Source organism: Crinia signifera, chromosome 12 (assembly GCF_055691185.1).
Source record: "Crinia signifera chromosome 12, ASM5569118v1, whole genome shotgun sequence".
NCBI classification, from domain to species: domain Eukaryota; kingdom Metazoa; phylum Chordata; class Amphibia; order Anura; family Myobatrachidae; genus Crinia; species Crinia signifera.
The window spans coordinates 84,114,874-84,138,148 of NC_139228.1; the positions used below are offsets into that span (position 1 = coordinate 84,114,874).

Consider the following 23,275-nt stretch of genomic DNA (forward strand, 5'->3'; position numbering starts at 1 on the left):
TGATCTCTGGTTTCTGTATTTGGCCTTTTTGTGCTGTGTACAATAGTTGTAAATGGGATATTTTGCGCTATATAAGAAACTACTGTTTTTGATTACTGTATATTGGTTTATGCATAGACAGACTAAAGTTCTCAGACTAAACGACAGTAAATATAACTAAATGCTAAAAAATTTCAGTCCATTACAAAACTGATCATATTCAAATTTACATTTTAGTGAAAAAAGCACCTATAAAAAAATAGTCCTGAAAACGTTTGAGTCCTTTAATCGATCAGACATCAGAGCACATATATAGTGTTCTCTATATATAGAAAAAACTCTGGAATGCCTGGAGCAATTTAAACCAAACTTGGTACAGATATGACTTACAATCTGGAAAAATACTTTGTGGGTAAGACACCCCTAACACCCCTGTGGGGGTCTGCACACTACACAGAGTGGGTCAGGGAAACACGATGTGGCAAAGTTGCATAACCTAGCGGGGGTAGAAGGCATTGATTGGGTTCAGGTTGCGTTCACAGTCCCTAACACCCCAAATCCCGACCCCAGGCGGGATCCACTACACAAAGTGGGTTAAGGAAGCAACATATGGAGTTGCATAACATAAAGGGAGTAGAGGACATGGGGTTTAAGAAAATCATTACAGCAGACCTAATTGGGGATAAATGGTAGTCGCCCATCCTTCTGTATAGTCCTTCCAAAAACGTAAACAATATTGTTTTGATGCAGATGCACCGTTCTCATGGTCTGCTTAGGAAGCATATTGTATACGTATACATAATCCAATATTGCTGGTGCACACAGGGATACAAGCAGCATGGCCTGGTTTCTGCAGATTAATCCATGTATGTACTTCAAATAAATAATCGGCACCCAAGAGGTGACTTGCAATGCTGCAAATCTTGTATCAAGGTGTCATTTCGAGGCACTTCGGTTTTGTTTCCTGAAGAAGGGTCTTGTTTGCCTCAAAATATTACTCAAATATCAGGTAAGGAGTAATGAACGTTAAGGGGGGTATTCAGTCTGTGCTGATATTTCCCAATAGGGGGATATCAGCACTCACCTATTCAATGCTGCCATTAACGACAGCACTGAAGGTCGTCAGATCCACCTTTTTCTTAAAGTCGGATCTGCGTTGGCGTAAACGGTCGCGGATTGTCTAATTCAAGGATGTTTTCTGTTAATTCGTGACAATTTATGGACTTTCCGACACTTGACACTCGGAACATTGAATTCCGACTGTCGAGTTAGTGATGGATCAGACGAAAACAGCCCGGGTTTCCGACTGTCGGGACGTTCCAAAAGTCGGAATCCCGGATTGAATACCCCCCAAAACCCACATTTATGCATTTGACAGTTTTATTTCCTGTGGTTCTTTTAATTAGCAGCCCTGTATGAGACTCATCTCCTTGAGGAATTGTATTGGGTTAGGGGGTAATGACTAATTTTATTTAAGTGGTTATTTGCCAGATAATGGTACCTTCTAATGTGTCTTTGTAATAAAAAATAGATCTCTTAATCGTTCTATGTTTTTGATTTGTTCTAGTTCCATGCAATGGACACACTGCACAAAAATTGTTACGATATTTCCAAAACCATTTCTGCACTGGTACCGCAAGGAGGCCCGGTGCTGTGCAGGGATGAGATGGAAGAGTGGTCCGCTTCCGAAGCTAATCTCTTCGAAGAAGCTTTGGAGAAATACGGCAAAGACTTCACAGATATTCAGCAAGACTTTGTGAGTAAAATAATCTGACCACACTTGTCTGACTCATTGGAGTTTACGATCTAAATTCCTTAACACAACCACACTGGGTTAAAAATACCGGCCTCACCAGGGAACAACATCTCAAGTATTGGGAGCCATTACTAAACAGCCAGCATTGAACTAGTTGGCTAGAACGGACCTATTTTTATTTCACAGCCCAGTGTAGTGATGTGTTTATTCCAGATTAGTAGAAGGCTAAATAGACGCTTTTGAGACCATTTCCTTGTTGACAATGTAAAGGGTTATTTCTCCTTCCTCCCATCTAGGGGACATTAGACCCAAGGGGTGTAGTGATGGTTGGTGAGCTACCACTTAATAGGCTAATTCTTTTTCGGTATATAAGCTCCTCCCATTCCTCAAAACAAAATGAAGTGCTGAAATAAAATGAATGTCAGTGCTAGGTTAACTAGTGTGTGTGTGTGTGTGTGTGTGTGTGTGTGTGTGTATTGTGTCATTTTAATTTTTTACCTGCACCTCTATTTTTTTTTCACCTCCCAAAGTTACTTCACCTGTCCTTTTTAAGAGCAGCAGCGGTTTTGCCCAGAAAGAGGCGGTTGTCGGAATTCTTTCTATGCAGCCAGCTGAGTTGGTATCAGAGGTGGGATGCAGAGGTTGGCTGGTCAGTCAGGTGTTTCTGCAGGTGATTCAATTTGGCAGTGGCAGTCCAGACATGCTGCCGAAAGGTAGAGCCAGTATGTTGAGACAGGAAGTGGGCCCAGCAGAGGTGCATTTGCTTGTTAAGGGGCGGGCAAGGGAAGCTGCAGGTGCTATCGCTAACTGTAGCCAGGAGCTGGGGTCAGGAACTGTACAGCTGTCAAACACCAGTTGGGAAGACTGGTTGAGGGCATTGAGGAAGCCAACTAAATCCAGGACACGCTGCTGGAAGCGGCAGTCAAGCAAGTTGGTGTTGGAGGAAAGTCTCAGAAATTAGGAGCTGGGCTCAGATGGCAGTTTCTGGTTTTTAGGAGAAGTAAATTCTACAACCAGGGGACATTGTAAAAGAAGAACAGGAGGAAAATTGCCACACTTTCTGCATAACACAGCTGACGGCAATAAAAAGTATAATACGGAACAGTCCATCTTACCTTCAAGAGAAGGGGTGGCTGGGCTAAGTACAGTAGCCTACTTTCTCACCCTATTAAGATGGTCAGAGTTGAGTAGGATCTACCCAGTGTTCAGGCTTACTACTGCTAACAAGCCATCTTGGTAAACCTGATCATCAGCCAGCTTCGAGGGGTTGCAACACTTGGTCAAGTCCAGCACCTGAAAAGATTTACCAACGACTGCTTTGAAGTTCCTCTGTATCTGTTTCCTTATTGGAAGAAGGATCAAGTGTTCAGGGAGTAGATGACCTGGTTAAAGCAGGTCCCCCTGACGATTTATATAAAACGAAGTCATCTAAGAAAAGATCTCTATTATTCCCTATATCCACACAATTGTTTGAACTACAAGCTGAACTTTGATTTAATTTTGATTAGAAGCTTAGGATTCCATGCAGGCTAAATTCTATGTAACATACTCCAGTTGGCAAAATAGGCTCTAAAATGAATTCACCAAGTGTAGATATTCCTGTAGAGCTGTTATCCAAGGCAATGGCTTTGGTAGCTAAGGCAATGGAGAAATGAGCAGATGGTTTAATACGGGGGATCCAGTCAAACCGCTTTACGTCTCAGGTGCTGCAGAGCTGTTCAAAGTAGGAGTCGGTTATTGGGGGAAAAGCAGCTTTGAATGCTTTTTCAGTTCCGTCGAAGATTTGTAGGATAGGAAATGTGGTTACATGCATTCTATGGTTAAAATTGGTTAATGCAGAGATTCAGAGATGGACATCTTTGAATGCTTAAGCTGGCCATACACCTACAGATTTATTGTCCAATCTGGCTGGTTGGAACAAAAATCTGGTAATATCTGACAGTTTGTTTGTTTTTGTTGTCAATATTCCAGCATTTTAAAGGAATTGGTCATCTGTAATTTGCTCCCTTGCATTACAAACTTTAGGTGTATGGCTAGCTTTATGTTTTGAGAAGAAAATCTTGTTTGGTCTGGAACTAGATTTAAAAATAAAATTGTGCAGCCAGTGGAGATAATTGTTAATTTTTATAATTAGGAAGATCTGCTATGTCTTAGATTTTAACTAATGGACAATTTTGAGAGAGATTTTTGGCTAGATGCACTGGAGATTTTGACTAAGCGATTTTTGTCTAAGTAATGATAGTCGTTGATCTAGTCAAATTTGCCTTGCCTGCACAGTCCATCTATGCTAAGCAACCTATGCTAGACAATATTGACTAAACAGGAAAAAAATAGGGAGATTTTGGGTAACCTTCTAGGAGATTTTGACTATCTAGTTAAAATCTCCTGCCAAAATCTCACCGTGTGTACACCCCTGTGCCACATCGGGCCACATCCTTTTGGGTCAGGGGACAGCTGCTCTTATTCCGCTGTTTTGTAAATTGATGAAGACTATTTAGGATAAGAAGAAACCAAGGCTCCAGGATAAGTTGGCATGACTGGAAGGGACTACACCCAGAAATGTCTGTGGTGGGTCCTCTTTAGACCGGTATAATAGGTGTTACATTCTCAGTATTTTAGGTCTGTGGCCAAGAAGGTACTTTTCAACAGGTTACCAAACGACCGACAGCTGTCTGGCTTCAGAGCAGGCTATCATGACACTTCAGAACTCGGGAGTCCGCTCCCAGTACCAGGATATCAAAGAGAATGCCTATCTTCAAATGCCCATTTGGGAAGATCATCTGTAGAAGGGGGACCTTTCAACCATTTTGATTTAGCCACAGCTCCTCATGTTCTTACAAAGGTCATGGCTGATTTTACTTTTCAAGACAGACTCAAGGGTCTCTTTTCAGACAAATCGGCCAAGGGCCGCAGACATCATGCAAATAAAGTCCAAGTCAATGCTCAGTGAATGCTTAATGCCTTTTGAATGTATGATGTTCCTAGTCTCCGTGTTGTATGAAGCTATTAAGAAAGCTGGGTGGTTGAAACGCTCTGAACAGGAACACAATCTATCAACTCAATTTATCTGCCACTCACCATGGGTGATAGTCTTTTAGATAATGGATCTGGACAGAAAACTTGAGCAAGGGAAGGAATTGTTGGTTATCTCGACTGATGCCCGTCTTTTAGTATGGAGAATTAGTAGAAGTAATTCTGACTCTGGTCCAAAAATAAGTCAATGCGCTTGCTTTAAGAATAGTTCTCAACACTTTGAAGAAAGCTCAATCTCTTAATCAGGAAAGCCTGTAAGAATCCAGTTTTTACAACACTTTCTTAAGTGGCATACAAAGATTATTGGGGGGGGGGGGGGGGGGGGGGCGGCACGTAGCTCTTTGCTGATGACAGAATTGTTTCAGATCCAGTCTTAGGCAAAGATCCATACTCCAGGGAAGTCTGCAGTCTTTATTCCAGGAATAGAGTTTTGGAAGGCTGACTTCGAGTCAGTCTTTTCTTCCAATGAATTGATGAATTGTTCTTTGCATAGAAGAGTTTTCAGCAGTCTGGCAAAGAGGTGGGTTCAACCAGAAATGGACCTTGTGGCTACTCGGATAAGTTTTGTTGCAGCCTTAAAATATGCAACTGTCTTTTAGCTTATGTTTTTCCCACCCATAACCCTGCTTCCTCAATTTTTTTAGAAAAAGTAAAATGTATTTCTGGCAATATATTAGTAGCACCAGTCTGGGCAAGGAGACTTTGGTACTCAGAGGTACTAATCATGGCTGTGGGTCATATGAGTCTTTCGCTTTGACGGGACCTATTGTCTCAGGGGCCCCACTGTATGTCGGGACATCCATCTGTCAAATTGGTCGGGTCGGCTCTTGAAGCCAAGATCTTAAAAAGAAGGGTTTCTATGATCATGGCTACGAAGATATTGTATTCCAACAATTGTCACAGTCTGGAAATATTTTATTTCTTCGTTTTAATAAGGAATATATTTAACGAGAGTCCTTTTCTTTTCTTCAGGCCTTGAGTTGGGTCTCAACTTGGTTCCATTAAGGTGCAAATGTCTGCTCATCGATTTAAAAAAATAAGTGACTCTCCCAGAAGTGTAGACCTTTCTGAACGCCATATTATATATGCAACCACCTCTTCGGCATCCCAAAGAGCCTTGGGATCTAAACCTTGTATTGTCATCACTTCAGTTTCCTCCCTTGAATCTTTTGCAGGAGGTAGACCTGAAGTGGCTGACATGGAAGTTCTCATCAATTTTTTTTTTAAACTGTTCCTTCCACTAGGAGTGTCACAATTCCGAACTTGTAAACCTCCATTTCTCATAAAGATAGGGAAGTGTTATGTAGACTACATTTCTTTCAACTTAATTTTGTGTCCACATTTTATCTTAGTCAGGATATAGTAATACCTATTTTAGCAGAAGTCACACAAGATGGCAGATAATTGTCAGTTGTCTGTGTTCAACATGGTTAGAGTGCTAGGAGAGCAGGTATAAGGATGACTGATGGTGTACTTTTTATTTTATGACGTTAAGAAAAGAGGATGGCTGATATCCAAGTAGACTATATCATGATGGATTAGGGCAACTAGTAATCAGGCATATGAGTGGTCTGAATCATTTATCCCCAGGTTGAATCTCCGCTTATAAAACTCTTTATTGGAACCTTGTGGCATGGCATGGATCCTCCACAGAGGGGTCTACATGGTCCCCAGTTCATACATTCAACACATTTTACAGATTTCATGATGATCCTGTCCTTATTCTTCAACCAATATTTGGGGCTTTTCAAGTTTAAACTGAGAGCGGGTTGGAGGGGAGGAGCTTATATACATTTAAACGTTAACCTATTAAGTACTGGCTTGTCATCCCTCAGTAAATCCCATGGTCTAGACTCTGGAGTGTTCCACAGATGGACTCTTACAGATATTTAAGGGTACATATCAAAAATCTTATTTCTGGTGCAAAATATTATCCTTGAATTAAAGAGAACAAAACTTCTGACCTAGATTTAGACTCCAAGTGAGGAATTAAAATGTTAGCACCAGCCATTGCCACTATTGCACTCCTGATGGACCGATTCACTTGTTGCTCCTGTTGGGCTTGGTCGGCTGGTGCTGGCATATCTGCTTGAACCCCTTGAGGGGTGGTGAGCTGAAATGAACAAAAAGTGACTATTTGAGTGACCAAATTAGACTTTTTGTGTTGCACCAGTTAGTGTAATCTGATTTCCTGACAGTAATTTGTGTGACCAGATCTATTGAATATTGCCCCACGATCTCCAGTCACTTTAGACCGGAGATTGGGAGAGCTATTTCCCCCTATGTACGTAGTGTGGCCCTATTGTGAGTATCCGTTTTCTCCAGTAATTTCATAGGAAGAGGCAATGTGGTTCCCACCGCTATTGTTCCTGTTTTAATTCATCCTTCAACTAAAGGGGTTCTAGCTGGTAAAAAAAAAAAAAATGTTTTTAAATGATGAATTATTGATCTAGTTTCCTTTTCCCTAGTTACCGTGGAAATCATTAACCAGCATAATAGAGTATTATTATATGTGGAAGACAACAGACAGATATGTACAACAGGTATGATATGTATACTAGCATGTATTTCTTTCCCTGTTCATGTTTCTAGGTGCTGGTTTATGAGATTGCTGGTCACGTCTAATTATACTAACAATGTTAGAGGCGTGAGCAACACTGCATGTGTAAGGTTGCAGATTAACCATTGTAGCTATGGACATAATATATGCTAATGGGTTAATTTATAGATATATATATATATATATAATTTTTTTATTATTTTTTATTTTTTTTGCAATCTTTATCACTTTAAGCAAAATCTTACATTCTTAAAACAGAGGGGTGTTATCAACCCCTCCGGGTTACCCTAGGGTTGCGGCAAAGTCCCAGCTGGTGTGTTACACCATTAAATACAAGACTATTGAATAGTCAAAGACTATTGAAAAATGGATCCAAAATTCCAACTATTAAAATATGGAAAATGGCAGCGACATCTCAAAAATAAATCAAAATAAGAAAAATAGCTGTAATGGGCCTAATTCAACACACTTTTTGTTTACCCGTAAATGGAATATCTGCAACATGTATTAGTGTGTGATGTCAGCCGCCATCCCGACCTTTATAAATTTTTCAATCTATAGCCACACACACCTCAGTGATGCGGATTATGTGGCTCCATTCCAGTTAAGCCTTCATCCTGGTTTTAGTAATACCTGGAATGGCAGTGAGCAGGTGGTCACTGTCCGCTTTGGTTTGTGGTCATCTCTTGACTTTCACTCTAGTCTTGTTTGTTTCAATCCTTCGGCCAACCCACTGCATGGCTGTATAATTTAAGAGTGTGGTCAGCTATATGCAAATGATTGCTCATGCTCTTATTTCCTGCCTTGGCTACTGCAACCACCACTGACATTGCCCTTTAACCATCTTTGCTTGCTATATCTATTATAAGAAAGACTGAGCTTCTTCTCACTGCTGCAATGGCTGCTTATCAAATTACCCTTTACTAGAAGGCCCTCAACTATCCCACCCTTTCATACTCTTGGCCCTGCCTCTGGGCTGCGTCTACACCATGGTTCCCATCTCCCACATCCGCCTAGAAGTCTCCTCCAGTGCTGTACCTACTCATGGCCTTCTCCATCATGTATGCTTACTCTCCTACTCCTGTCAAATCTTTTGATTGCTCTCTGACACTGTCTTCATTAGATTTGATCCTATACCCACCCATATTAATGCACCCTCCCAACTAACCCAATTGCCACACTCGCTCCTCTTGTTTTCTGTTAGAGATGACATTTAAAATGTGATCTCTCTCATGAGAAGTGCTCTCCCCATTTATGGTATGCCTGGACTATCCCATTGTCTGGGAAGGAGAGCATTGTGGGGATTTAAAAGTCAACCATTATAATAACGACTGTGGCTGAGAGGAGACAATTTCTATAGTATAGAGAAGGAATTTAAAACATTTGAGCAGGGTCTGTCTGAGGCTAGTATGTCCTTCACTCCTTGCCTTGGTACATGTAATAAACCTAAAGTCTTTAACTCTGAATGTCCCTTTATAGCATAGGTTGTCAAACGCGATCCTCAAGGCACCCGAATGGTCCAAGTTTTATATATATATATATATATATATATATATATATATATATATATATATATATATATATATATATATATATATATATCTATGCTTAGCAACAGGTGACTTAATTAGTACATCAGACAATTTGATTGCACTATCTGTGCTGAACCATGGACTGTTAGGGGGGTCTTGCCTTATGGCATAGATTTCCTGTATCTGTTTATTTGACCTGATTAGGAAATGGCTTGATCTTGCATATACTTTACTTGATGGGCAAAAGGCCACATTTGTTTTGTGGCCAGTTTATGTATATCTGTGTATTGCACCACATGTTCACCCTCTGGGTTTAAATAATGTTTAGGAAACCCAAGATAATGTTTAAACCTATATTAGAGCTGGTTAAACTCCATGCAGACGGCTCTGACATGATCAATTATGGCGCCCGTTTTGGAGTTGATCCTACGCATCTATGGCTGTTTCAGAGTAGTATTCAACTGTTACATTAACTTGGGTCATCTGAAGGGGCATAATTGGATGGCTAATGGGACTTTTGCATTGACTAATGGCGGGTAGTAACTACAGGAGTTCATACTAGGAATGTGCAGATCTGGATTTACCTGGATCTCAAAACAGGCTCTTATTGGCTATCTGACTGTCACATGTTTTGGAGCCCAAACATGTGACCGCTGATAGCCAATAAGATCCTGTTTGCACATCCCTAGTTCATATGCAGCAATCTTATGCCTGATGGCAGCTACAGGCATGCTAGTGTGCACAAATAAAAACTGATCTTAAACCAAGTGTATGGCGGTGTTGAGGCCGCTTTCCTACAACTCTGCTTACATCCGCATTGAGGGCCTGATTCGTAGACAGAGGCAGTTACAATGTTCCCGCAGTTAGTGAAGGTTTTATTTCCCCATTACTGCGCATGCACAAACCCAGGTGTCCGATGGATTTCACGATTACGTACAACATGGTTAACATTTCGAAAGGGGATTGCGATCCTTGAGCATTTCTGGGTGGGACTAGGAGGGGAACTAAATGTTATGGGGTGTGCCTGCGTACATGTCACCCATGTTGGAATGCTTACAATCTCCATAGTAATTGCCCAGACCATGGAATCTGAGAGTGGGTGTCTTAGTTCTCGTACACTTATAGCACGTTGTGGCACAGAGAAGGCTATATACATATTACGCATGCTGATACTGAGAGAGCGACGGCGATCAGCTACATTGCCACCAGTCTCTGAATCAGGCCTTTGGTTCCATGCGTATCACTGCGTGCAACTCTGAACCTACCCGTAGAGTGGTAGATCTAGTTGACTGTGTAATATATTTTGGACTCTTTTTGTTGTGTGTTGATGACTCAGTAATAAAACCAGTCTTTCCTTATTTATTTTAAAGAAACGATTGAAAGCAGCCGAAGCAGAGAGCAAATTAAAACAAGTTTATATTCCCAACTAGTAAGTATTTCAGAAAGAATACGGCGCGCTGTGATCTCAGATGTTGTTGTTCATGTGTACCGAGTAGAGGTGCTAGACCAGGGCTGGGCAATACCGGCCCTCCAGATGTTAATGAATTACACATCCCAGGATGCTTTGCGTTAGTTTTGGTATGTGGCCATGCTGAAACTGATGCAAGGCATGCTGGGATGTGTAGTTCATCAACATCTGGAGGGCCAGTGTTGCCCAGCCCTTTGCTAGACCTAATGGTTCTCACTCTGTGTAACAGAGATGCAAAACCCCATATAGAACAAGGCTTCTTCTAACCGTATTATTGCTGACTACATTGGCAGTGACCTGTTATTGCCGCAGGAGTGTTCCCAAAATAAACATTCCCTAAGGATTTCTTCATTACATGGTTTCAGGATTAAGGTGACCATACACCGCTGCTATTTTGCTCAGCAGTATATGGCCATCCAATCCCCCTTGAGCCACCTGGGACCTTCTCGGGTGGCAGGACCACGTGCGATACATCGAGATGTATCATATGTGACCCCACTGCCGGGAGGAGGTCCGAGTTTGAGGTCTGACATGCAAGCAGGTCCGACCTCAGACTCCGGTTCGATGCGCACGGGGCCGCACAATGGATCCGATGGGATGTCAAACACATACGATTTGTGCAGAATTCTCGGCCCCAATCGGACCAGTGCATGGGGGCCTTTAGGGTTAGGTTGTAGGAAGGGAGGTTTGGCAGGAGGGTGGTTGGTATACTTACTGGATTCCCTTTATCGTGATGCCAACATCTGTATTCTAACTATTGACATCCCGCCTGACAGTCATTTGTATGTATTCCCTACTGTATATTAAATGTTCCAAGAATGTCCCCATCATTGTCCAACTTTTCGATCAATCTACACTAACCCTTGTTGAAGAATCCAGCCAGAAAGATTACTGCAATGGTGCCCATACACGGTGCGTTCTGTGCTGCTGATGCGATGCTCGCTCGCTCCCGCACACATCACATCGTACAGTCCAAAAAGTATGTGCGCCACATACTTTAACTATCTCATCGTCTGTTCTTTAAAACGCATTGAATCGTCTATGAGCAGCATTAGATTGATCTGTGAGGAGTAGATTCTCGATCTTCCTCTACTAGGATGTGGGTTTGGCTTCTCCACCATGTATCCCCCAGCTACTATAAATGGCCTGGCTTGCCCAATACAGTCAGAGCTGTTGCCTGTGCATAGATTTAAGTGAACTGTTGTCTGTTTCATGCACTAGATCAGGAATAGGGAACTTTTGACCCTCCAGCTGTTGCTAAACTACGCATCCCAGCATGCCCTGCTACGGTTTTGCTATTTGGCCATGCTAAAACTGTTGCAGAGCATGCTGGGATGTATAGTTCAACAACCGCTGGAGAGCCAAGGGTCCCCATCCCTGCACTAGATCTATTAAATGGAGGGGGGGGGTGACTGAGAAATAAATCTGTAGCTATTGGCAGCGAGGTGACATGATGGGGTGGCAGACTTGCTTTGTCAGACACTTCCATAGCATTATTGATCTACTGAGTTTTGTTTTCTCCAACACTCATTTATTATTGATATTTAAGGTAACTGTGCTTAGAACTTGTCTATAAAGCTGTATTGCAGAGATGAGCAATGTTCGGATAACAAAGGGGAGAGGGATGAGTTTAGCTGACTGTGGAGCTTCTTCCATAAGGTAGCATCAGAAACACATTCTCTAATTCACTATTCTCTTTTATATTTTATCTTTTAGTAACAAACCAAACCCTAATCAGATAAGTGCTAATAGCATCAAGCCTGCCGTGGTAAATGGGACGGTGGTTCAAAGCCAGAACGCCAGTGCAGGTCGGGCCTGCGAAAGCTGCTACAGTAAGTTTCTTCTGTGTCCATGTCACCCGATTTAATAATGATTACATCTCCGATCACTTACTGCTTAGATCAGTGGGTGTGTGGAGAGAAGTATCTGATCTGTAGCATTGCTTTGGAAAGAGTTGCGATGTTCTTGCATTATACTATGCTGTATGTTTCGTTGGAGCGTTTAGAAGAAACTGGTTTTGCAGGGACACAGATCTATGACCACTTGCTGGATATGGAGTGATCGAGCTGTGAAGACAGATATTTGGGATGGGCCTTTTAACTAGTCGATATGTAGATGTATAGATCGTTATAGAGCCTTCACTGCATTCACATATAACATTCCCTATCAGAAGCCAAAATCCTGCATTTCTAGTCCAGCACAGCGCTGTGCTGCCCGGACCTGTGACCTCCTCCTCCTCCCTGCACTAAAAATCATCTTCCGGGTGCAGGGAGGAGGAGAGCCCGCCCCCCCTGCAGCAGCAAAATTAGCAGGGTTAGGGAGGGAGGGGGGACCCGCCGCGCATCGCCGGCTCACCGCAAAAGACAGTTCTTAACGCAAGAGCTGTCTTTTGCCATAATTATCGCATATTTTAGAGCCTATGCAATAATTATGTTAGTGGTAGCCGGCGATGTGCGGCGGTAAGGGGACGCAGATGTAAGAGCACCCCCCTCCCTAATGAGGTCCCTTATCTCAGTGGTCTGGGTTTGGTGTTTCCTCTGGCATTTTGTTTTCAGTCCTAGCCTTTTCCTTAAGCCTGCAGCCTGAAAATGTGTCCCTCGAAGTGCAACGGTCCAGCTGATCGGTATCAAGTTTTCATGTATTCCACTGTTGTGCTTGGTTTCATTCCATGCTGTATTCCGGTGCAGTCAGACCATTTGACCATGTTGGACCTTCCAGTCTGTATTCAACATGGTCTTGTTATCTTATTATGAACGTTGTTTTTATTTCTTTGCTTATTACATGTAGTAGTTGTACCATCCAATTCGCCTTCTGAATATTCTGTGGCCTCTTCACATTTGTTGACCACGTCTAAATCTCTCCTAGTCTCTTTTTATGAAACCTAAAACGCCCAATCTTCAAATATATCTTCTTACTTTTGCGTTTGAGTCAAGTTAGGTTGTGAAGTCACCTTGACGTCTGAAAATATTGTTGGTTAACAATGAACTCCATAGACTTACAAAATATGTAGTAGTAATTAAAAAAACAAACGTCTAATTCTATCCTAAACACCGAACGATTAAGCCACAGCGACCCTTTATAAAGAACAAATGTGGTTGTGAGATGTTTGGGATGGAGCCCCGTTATATCCAGATGAGCGATAGTACCCTGGATCAGGAGACTTCATAAGCTGGTCAGGTGGTTACACGCAGTTGGTCTCATGTTGGTTGATATGAAGAATTGGGACGCCCAGGTACTTATCTTGCCATGCATTAAATAGACCCTTTAATAAGTTGAAAGGGAAGTAAGGTGTTCCTAGAAACAAGAACACTGTTTTCATTCAAAACCTAATACTACTTAATGTATATAGAAGAGCCTAAAACGGTTACACTTAGTGAATGTTTTCATAACGTATAGAAAAAATGTATGGGGAAAGAACAGATTTGACTGTTGATGATATAGGACCAATGGAGGTCTTGAGTTTTGAGGGTATTTAGTCATATGGGCGGGATTTCTCTCGGTGGTGTAGAAAATGTAAAAAAAATTTAACGATAAGCCTGAAGACTGAACTGGCCAGTGCATGATGTGAAGCCTATTGCTTTACCTCCATAATGGTTCTAATATGGAGGTATAGTCGATCCATAATTCATTTTTTTTTTTTTTTAATTGAGTAATTATTTAATTGAATTTTTGAACAGAAACAAAAAATGTATTCTAAACAAAAAATATAAGCCCCGACAGAGGAAAAAATTAAAACCTAACATGTAGAATCAAGCAATTATTTGACTATACATGGAGTAATAAATTATATATAGATAAGTGAAAAAGTACAGATTCCTATTTGGCATTAAAAACAACAGGAGCACGGTTACAGAATAATAACATTTGAAGATATACTACAACCCCATAAGGAGACGTAACCCATAACACTATCTCCCTCCCTTCTAGACCCAAACCCACCCTAAAGCTACCAAAATAGACCCCCCCCTATATGGGTGTGGTATGGGGATCCGACAGTTGGGATCCCGTAAGTCATTAGCCTGACGTCGGGATCCTGACTGCCCATACTCAGACCGCATGCTGAGCGCAAAGAAGCCCCTTGCGGGCTCGCTGCGCTCGCCACGGTGGACCCCCATGAGGGAAAATAGCAGGTGGCTATTGTATATCCTAACCCCAACCTAGCCAAAAACCCTGTGTTGACCTAATAACCTGTCGACATTCATGCATGTTGACCTTCAGTGATCGACTTAATGCTTGGAGACCTAACGGATGTCTATCCAATGATCCTGTTCCCTCCAATCACCCAAATAAAGGCTAAAGGCCATATGGCCTAAAAGGAGGTAGCGAACTAGTGGTTTGTAGCTAGGACCTTCAGGACTCTCCCACCAATAACAGGATATACAGTAGTGACTTCAACCTAATTGGCCCCTCCCACCCCACATATTCTACAATAAAAAATACAAAAAGGATACTATACATATGGACTGACTAGGGCAATGAACTTGTAATCTTACTAAGAAAAAAGGAGAACAGACCGGGCTCTTACAAAGAAAACAATACATAAAACCGAATGTTATCACATAGTCATAGCATATCCAAGGGCCATTGTACCAGCATACGTGTAAAGCTGATAAGCAACAGCAAATGGACTGAAGGTTAAGTAGTACAAATCTAAAGACACAGGACACAGGAGCTGAAAACATTCCAGGCCAGACCTCTGTAACAGCAGAGACATATATAGAACAGTACTAAATATCCAAGTTTGGCGACAATCCTCTGGGTAGAAACCGCAATCGCCCTGAGCAACAAATGTAGGTGATCAGTCATAATAGCGGTGACAGGCAGTATAATATTCCAGTGCCACGGTGGTGGCTAGCGCACCACCACCACGGCTTACCAGCTACTAGGTAGTAAGGATGGGATATCCAGTAAACCGTCCCAGCACTGTCTCCAGGAGGGCACAGGTAGTAATCAGGGAGAGACCATGCTGATCTTCTCACAGGAGGCAAAGGAACCACAGGTGTGGCAGTGCCAGCAATATCCCCTAAAATGGGGTGTCCAACAAGGAAGGACTTACAACAGCAAAGTAATGGCGTCGTCAGCAGGCCCAATGAAGAACACCGCCCCCAGTTGTAGAACGCGTCCCGCGCCATGAGGGGGTGAGAGAAGCAAAGCCGGAGCACCCCTCGCAGGCACGCAGGGGAAGAAGCAGCTACGGCAGGCGTCAGACCAGGATCGTGCTGACTAAGCACACCAAGATGGCACAACCGGGAGCAGAGATCTGGACTAGGAACAGGCTGCACACCCCATCACCACTGCAATCCCCGCCCATCGTCCCGTCCCATGGAGCAGGACACCCCAGACGCCTTCTGGGCAAAAGTAAGCCTCAAAGAGAGCACTCCAATGGCAGGGAACAGGAGTTTTAAAAGGATTGATACCGGCGCTCTGTCCCCTTGGCTGCCGTTCACGTGTCCGGTCCAGTTGAACCATTATCTTGCATGATGAACCCTTGGCCAACTAAGTGTAGACCAGAGGGTATTGCATGGTGCTTTTTGTTCAGGGTGCCAGTTTTTTTTTCATGCAAGTTGCCAACTCTGCTTCTAGCAAAAGAGCTCCTGACCGTTCCTCTTCCTATCCCATGTTTGACAGCTGGTATTACAGTGTTTTTTTTATTAAGCAGTGGTTTACCTGCACGTTAAAATTTTTAATTGAAGAGGCCAATGCTTGTTATAGCAACAATTGGGTACATTATGGGCTTAAACCCTCTGGGAAGCCCCACACATTAAACAACCTTTGTTTTCCTTGTGTACAAAAACCCTTTGTAATTGGCTTAAGCAGGGCTTGGCAATTTTATTTTTTATTTTAAATCTAGGGGCCAGGATGAAAGTGTAGGAGACAGACACAAGTGCTGCCCACCTTCATAGTGCTGCCCACCTTCATAGTGCTGCTTACCTTCATGCTTGATTCCAGGAGTTGCATGCTCGTTGCCATGGGGGATTACCCCTCCTTCTCTTCCATCCCTCCCCCTCCCCACCATTACCATGGGCAGTAATTATAACAGCCGGGCAGAGAGCGGTGGATAACCCACACGGCTGTATCTGCGGCTATTTCAAAACTCGAGCTGGCTAGATAGGCTGTCGAGCTCTAGCCTCCGATATAGCCGGCTTGAGTTTTGAGTTGTGGACCTGCTCTGATACAGCCGGTTGGGTTGTCCACCGCTCTGCCTGGCCAGAGGAATGCCAGACAGCAGGGTGCACCTTGCATATATGGTCACCAGGAAGCAGAATCATGGCGACCTGGCCCCCGGAGTTTGTCGATCCCGAAGCTAAAGAGTTCACATCTTGTTTCATTGATTCTTGAGACCTTCTTCCAGTCTTGGAGCTTCATGGCCTAAGCGGTTGTCTTCTTCGCAGCTATGCTTCCTTACAAATTACTTGTTCTACCTCCTAAGCCTGGAAGGCTTTTTTACTTCATTTTCTAGAATGCTTTTACAATTTTTGCTACCGTAAACTTTATTTTATTTTTAGAACCTATAGCAAAATACCACTTTAGTTTTATTCACGGTTATTCACAAGACTTTAAATATTATTTATTACAGTATTTCCTATAGCGCACACATATTCCGCATCGCTTTACAGGCCATATTTGCCCATTCACATCAGTCCCTGCCCAGTGGAGCCTACGATCTATACTCCCTACCACATGTACACGCACACACTCTAGTGTTAACACTTTTTGGGAGCCAGTAAATCTACCAGTATATTTTTGGAATGTGGGAGTGAACCGTATCACTCAGAGGAGACCCACGCAAGCATGGCAAGACTATGAAAACTCCACACAGTAGGAGCAATGGGGGGGGGGGGGGGGATGAAACCCATGACCTCAGTGCTGTGAGGCAGTAATGCTAACCACTACATTATGTGCACTGCTCCATTTCCTCAAATTTACCAAAAAATTAGAAAAAGGAAAATAAATTACTGCCAAGGCGATTTTTTTATCGAGCCTTGGAGACAGCGAACGTTGAGAAGCTTGCAAATGCAACCAATCCGCCTCTATCAATGATAATGTTCAATTTAAATGACGTAAGCGGGTCGGTCCACTTTTCTTGCTCTTCAAGGTTTCATCTAACTCTCCCGCCAGTGTCTATTATGCCATAAAGGGTAGTTTGGACATTAGATTTATCTTGATAGAAATATATATTATTATGTATGTGTGATGACATCTTTTGTTTATTTGCGATTTGCCTTCAACTCCAATTCAAAGGCCGCATTACGTAATGATTTTTTTAAAGATTAATGACTTCTGATTCTTACCTTCAGTTACTCTCTACACAGCAACACAGTCTTACCAGTGGTATTCCTGGGGACCTCCAAATATGCAGTGCCGGTTATGTGCGTCATGCTGGGCATACTGGAAAAAGTATGGTGGTTTGAAGATGCCAACCAGACTGGATGGAGAGAGACCAGGCCCAAACCGTAATAATATGGTATGTTTCCAGCATTACTAGAGGTGATGATACAGCTGGCTACTGCATTTTGCAGGTGCTTACAAAACATAATTAAATGAATGTCCACCACAATCTCTGACTGTATTTATAAGCCCTGTAGATGACGACATATAATACAGTTCTAGTTGTGTAGATTTTAGAAACTTGAACTTTCCTTAAGCATTTTTTAAGGCTGTTTAAATGCACATGGAGTCTGTAACTGAAAATGTTGATGTTACGATCTTGACTACATTAATACGAAGAGCAGGTCACTGTATATAGGTATCGTGCAGTCCGAGACCACATGTAAATCCAATGTGCACAGGCATTGTGGTTTCGTAATGGAAATCAATGGGGTTTGTTTTGGAAATTGAACTCTCTACAAAGTATTGCTGATGTCACACTTGCTTCATCCCAGTCATTGAAACTTTTATATGTCTTCTAGTAAATTGCTCATTTTGTTTTAGAACGATTATTTTTGTTTTTAAATGCTTTGAGCTCATTTGTATATTTAGGCTTGAACATACATATTACGCATGTGGAGCAAAGAATTTGGGTAAAGTCGTCTGGTTGTAAAAGCACAGATTTTTGTTTTTTTACGGCAAATTTCTATTCCATTCGTGCAGCAGAAAAGCTTTTGTACTGTATTTATTCAGAATGGGAAGGCGTTTAAAAAATGAAACTTAGATTAAATTGTACTGGGTTAAACTCCTTTTTTTTCCATATCACAAGCAATTTACTAAACAGCTGATGCTATTTTGCAATGCAATATCCATGTGATTTGTTTGGCGTGCTGTCTTCAAATACCCTTTGGAAAATTTGGGGACTGATGATTTTTTTTCATGATGCCTTCTTCATGTTCCACCTCTCCTGCAAATTGTTGCTAAGATTTTTCACATGACATTTTGTTCAAGAAGTTTCTAGATGCACAAATGTATAATATTTATAAAGATCGTGAACATTGCAACAATGAAGTTGCAGGTCTGGACTGTACAGCAGAGGAACAAGCTCCTGGATGTGTTCATATGCCAGAAAATTCACCACTTTCCCGGACTTCTGGGCAGGTGCATGGTCATGATGGTGAAGGGAGAGTTTTTGGACACTGCCTGAAAATGGCTTCCAGAACTTGTTTGGCATGCCAGTCCCCAGTGGTACCTAGGTACAAGACAAGTTTTGGCCACAAAAACTGCTACGCTGCATGGCTACGCTGCGCTCACATCAGAACTTCTTGTTGTGCACCTCCAGTCCACTGGGCCTACTGTATGGTATCTGGTTCATAACGGTGGTTCAGAATTCAGATCTGCCCAGCATGTTTCGGTACCAAGTCATCCAGGCAACCACCGGCCAGAAAGTTTGCACTTAGGCCGCGGGGCATGGGCGTACAAAGCAGTTCACACTTACTTGAATATCCCCTATAGGCAGTGTATTGAGTTTGCAGTTGGAAGGGTCATAGTTAGGGTGGCCAATCCCGGGATTGGGATCTGACCCGAAAAACACCGGGATTTCAATCCCGGGATTGGAGTTTCCATCTATTCGCCTTGGCAGATGCCAAGGCGAATAGGAGTTTCCATCTATTGCCTGTGTGCAGCATCCATTCACCTCAAGACACATGTAAGTATTTGCGGCGGCTGGGGTGTGTTTTTTTTGTTTTTTTAATTAGGGAAGCCAATCCCAGGAATCCTGGGATTGGGCATTTTTCAATCCCGATTCCCGGGATTGAAAAAATGCCCCAGGATTGGCTTCCCTAGTTGCAGTTGACCGATCTGTTTCCAACTTTAAATTTGAATACAAACAACCACAGAATTGGAAGCAAGCTTAATTGTGTTGTACAAATGCTGCAAGACTGCACATGTTGTTGCCATTTAAATACAGTTTCATTGATGCCGTTTAACCATTCGCCTAGCTGTGCTTGTGAATTCGCTGGCTGGGCGACGTGATTGCTGGGGCTGCGTTAACCTGCTCGCCAAGCTCCAAAAAAAACACGCAGCCTAGCGCACAGCTCAAAATCGATTCCTGTCTCTTTATGAACAGCAAGGGCTAATTCCGCCCCTGTCTTGTTCATGTTCATCAACTTGGAGGAGGTGGATCATCCCTGAATACATTGTAAGGGGTTGTGCAGCCTGACCGTTCCACTATACTATACTGCCATGTTCCGTTCCACTATACTATACTATACTATACTGCCATGTTCCGTTCCACTATACTATACTGCCATGTTCAGTTCCACTATACTATACTGCTATGTTCAGTTCCACTATACTATACTGTCATGTTCAGTTCCACTATACTATACTGCTATGTTCAGTTCCACTATACTATACTGCCATGTTCCGTTCCACTATACTATACTGCCATGTTCCGTTCCACTATACTATACTATACTGTCATGTTCAGTTCCACTATACTATACTGCCATGTTCCACTATACTATACTATACTGCCATGTTCCGTTCCACTATACTATACTGCCATGTTCCGTTCCACTATACTATACTGCCATGTTCCGTTCCACTATACTATACTGCCATGTTCCGTTCCACTATACTATACTGCCATGTTCCGTTCCACTATACTATACTGCCATGTTCCACTATACTATACTATACTGCCATGTTCCGTTCCACTATACTATACTGCCATGGTCCGTTCCACTATACTATACTGCCATGGTTAGTTCCACTATACTATACTGCCATGTTCAGTTCCACTATACTATACTGCTATGTTCCACTATACTATACTATACTGCCATGTTCCGTTCCACTATACTATACTGCCATGTTCAGTTCCACTATACTATACTGCCATGTTCCACTATACTATACTATACTGCCATGTTCCGTTCCACTATACTATACTGCCATGTTCCGTTCCACTATACTATACTGCCATGTTCCGTACCACTATACTATACTGCCATGTTCCGTTCCACTATACTATACTGCCATGTTCAGTTCCACTATACTATACTGCCATGTTCCACTATACTATACTGCCATGTTCAGTTCCACTATACTATACTGCCATGTTCCACTATACTATACTATACTGCCATGTTCCGTTCCACTATACTATACTGCCATGTTCCGTTCCACTATACTATACTGCCATGTTCAGTTCCACTATACTTTACTGCCATGTTCCACTATACTATACTGCCATGTTCCGTTCCACTATACTATACTGCCATGTTCAGTTCCACTATACTATACTATACTGCTATGTTCCGTTCCACTATACTATACTGCTATGTTCCGTTCCACTATACTATACTGCCATGGTCCGTTCCACTATACTATACTATACTGCCATGTTCCGTTCCACTATACTATACTGCCATGGTCCGTTCCACTATACTATACTGCCATGGTTAGTTCCACTATACTATACTGCCATGTTCAGTTCCACTATACTATACTGCTATGTTCCACTATACTATACTATACTGCCATGTTCCGTTCCACTATACTATACTGCCATGTTCAGTTCCACTATACTATACTGCCATGTTCCACTATACTATACTATACTGCCATGTTCCGTTCCACTATACTATACTGCCATGTTCTGTTCCACTATACTATACTGCCATGTTCCGTTCCACTATACTATACTGCCATGTTCCGTTCCACTATACTATACTGCCATGTTCCGTTCCACTATACTATACTGCCATGTTCAGTTCCACTATACTATACTGCCATGTTCCACTATACTATACTGCCATGTTCAGTTCCACTATACTGCCATGTTCCACTATACTATACTGCCATGTTCCGTTCCACTATACTATACTGCCATGTTCCGTTCCACTATACTATACTGCCATGTTCAGTTCCACTATACTATACTGCCATGTTCCACTATACTATACTGCCATGTTCCGTTCCACTATACTATACTGCCATGTTCAGTTCCACTATACTATACTGCCATGGTCCGTTCCACTATACTATACTGCTATGTTCCGTTCCACTATACTATACTGCTATGTTCCGTTCCACTATACTATACTGCCATGTTCCGTTCCACTATACTATACTGCCATGTTCCGTACCACTATACTATACTGCCATGTTCCGTTCCACTATACTATACTGCCATGTTCAGTTCCACTATACTATACTGCCATGTTCCACTATACTATACTGCCATGTTCAGTTCCACTATACTATACTGCCATGTTCCACTATACTATACTATACTGCCATGTTCCGTTCCACTATACTATACTGCCATGTTCCGTTCCACTATACTATACTGCCATGTTCCGTACCACTATACTATACTGCCATGTTCCGTTCCACTATACTATACTGCCATGTTCAGTTCCACTATACTATACTGCCATGTTCCACTATACTATACTGCCATGTTCAGTTCCACTATACTATACTGCCATGTTCCACTATACTATACTATACTGCCATGTTCCGTTCCACTATACTATACTGCCATGTTCCGTTCCACTATACTATACTGCCATGTTCAGTTCCACTATACTTTACTGCCATGTTCCACTATACTATACTGCCATGTTCCGTTCCACTATACTATACTGCCATGTTCAGTTCCACTATACTATACTATACTGCTATGTTCCGTTCCACTATACTATACTGCTATGTTCCGTTCCACTATACTATACTGCCATGGTCCGTTCCACTATACTATACTATACTGCCATGTTCCGTTCCACTATACTATACTGCCATGGTCCGTTCCACTATACTATACTGCCATGGTTAGTTCCACTATACTATACTGCCATGTTCAGTTCCACTATACTATACTGCTATGTTCCACTATACTATACTATACTGCCATGTTCCGTTCCACTATACTATACTGCCATGTTCAGTTCCACTATACTATACTGCCATGTTCCACTATACTATACTATACTATACTGCCATGTTCCGTTCCACTATACTATACTGCCATGTTCTGTTCCACTATACTATACTGCCATGTTCCGTTCCACTATACTATACTGCCATGTTCCGTTCCACTATACTATACTGCCATGTTCCGTTCCACTATACTATACTGCCATGTTCAGTTCCACTATACTATACTGCCATGTTCCACTATACTATACTGCCATGTTCAGTTCCACTATACTGCCATGTTCCACTATACTATACTGCCATGTTCCGTTCCACTATACTATACTGCCATGTTCCGTTCCACTATACTATACTGCCATGTTCAGTTCCACTATACTATACTGCCATGTTCCACTATACTATACTGCCATGTTCCGTTCCACTATACTATACTGCCATGTTCAGTTCCACTATACTATACTGCCATGGTCCGTTCCACTATACTATACTGCTATGTTCCGTTCCACTATACTATACTGCTATGTTCCGTTCCACTATACTATACTGCTATGTTCCGTTCCACTATACTATACTGCCATGGTCCGTTCCACTATACTATACTATACTGCCATGTTCGGTTCCACTATACTATA

General features: G+C 42.2%; 1 protein-coding gene across 12 annotated transcripts in view; it reads left to right on the plus strand.

The window, feature by feature from the left end:
* MTA1 (metastasis associated 1) overlaps window positions 1–23,275 on the plus strand; it is a 180,755-nt gene that overhangs the window by 77,642 nt on the left and 79,838 nt on the right. For all 12 annotated transcript variants that reach the window (XR_014466106.1, XM_083165822.1, XM_083165824.1 and 9 more), the window contains 5 exons: window positions 1,547–1,735; window positions 7,237–7,311; window positions 10,231–10,289; window positions 12,045–12,160; window positions 17,642–17,793. Coding sequence is in view for 11 of the 12 variants with exons in the window: in XM_083165822.1 (XP_083021948.1) it covers window positions 1,547–1,735; window positions 7,237–7,311; window positions 10,231–10,289; window positions 12,045–12,160; window positions 17,642–17,793 (591 nt within the window). In the remaining variant the exon portion in view is untranslated. The remainder of the gene's footprint in view (window positions 1–1,546; window positions 1,736–7,236; window positions 7,312–10,230; window positions 10,290–12,044; window positions 12,161–17,641; window positions 17,794–23,275) is intronic.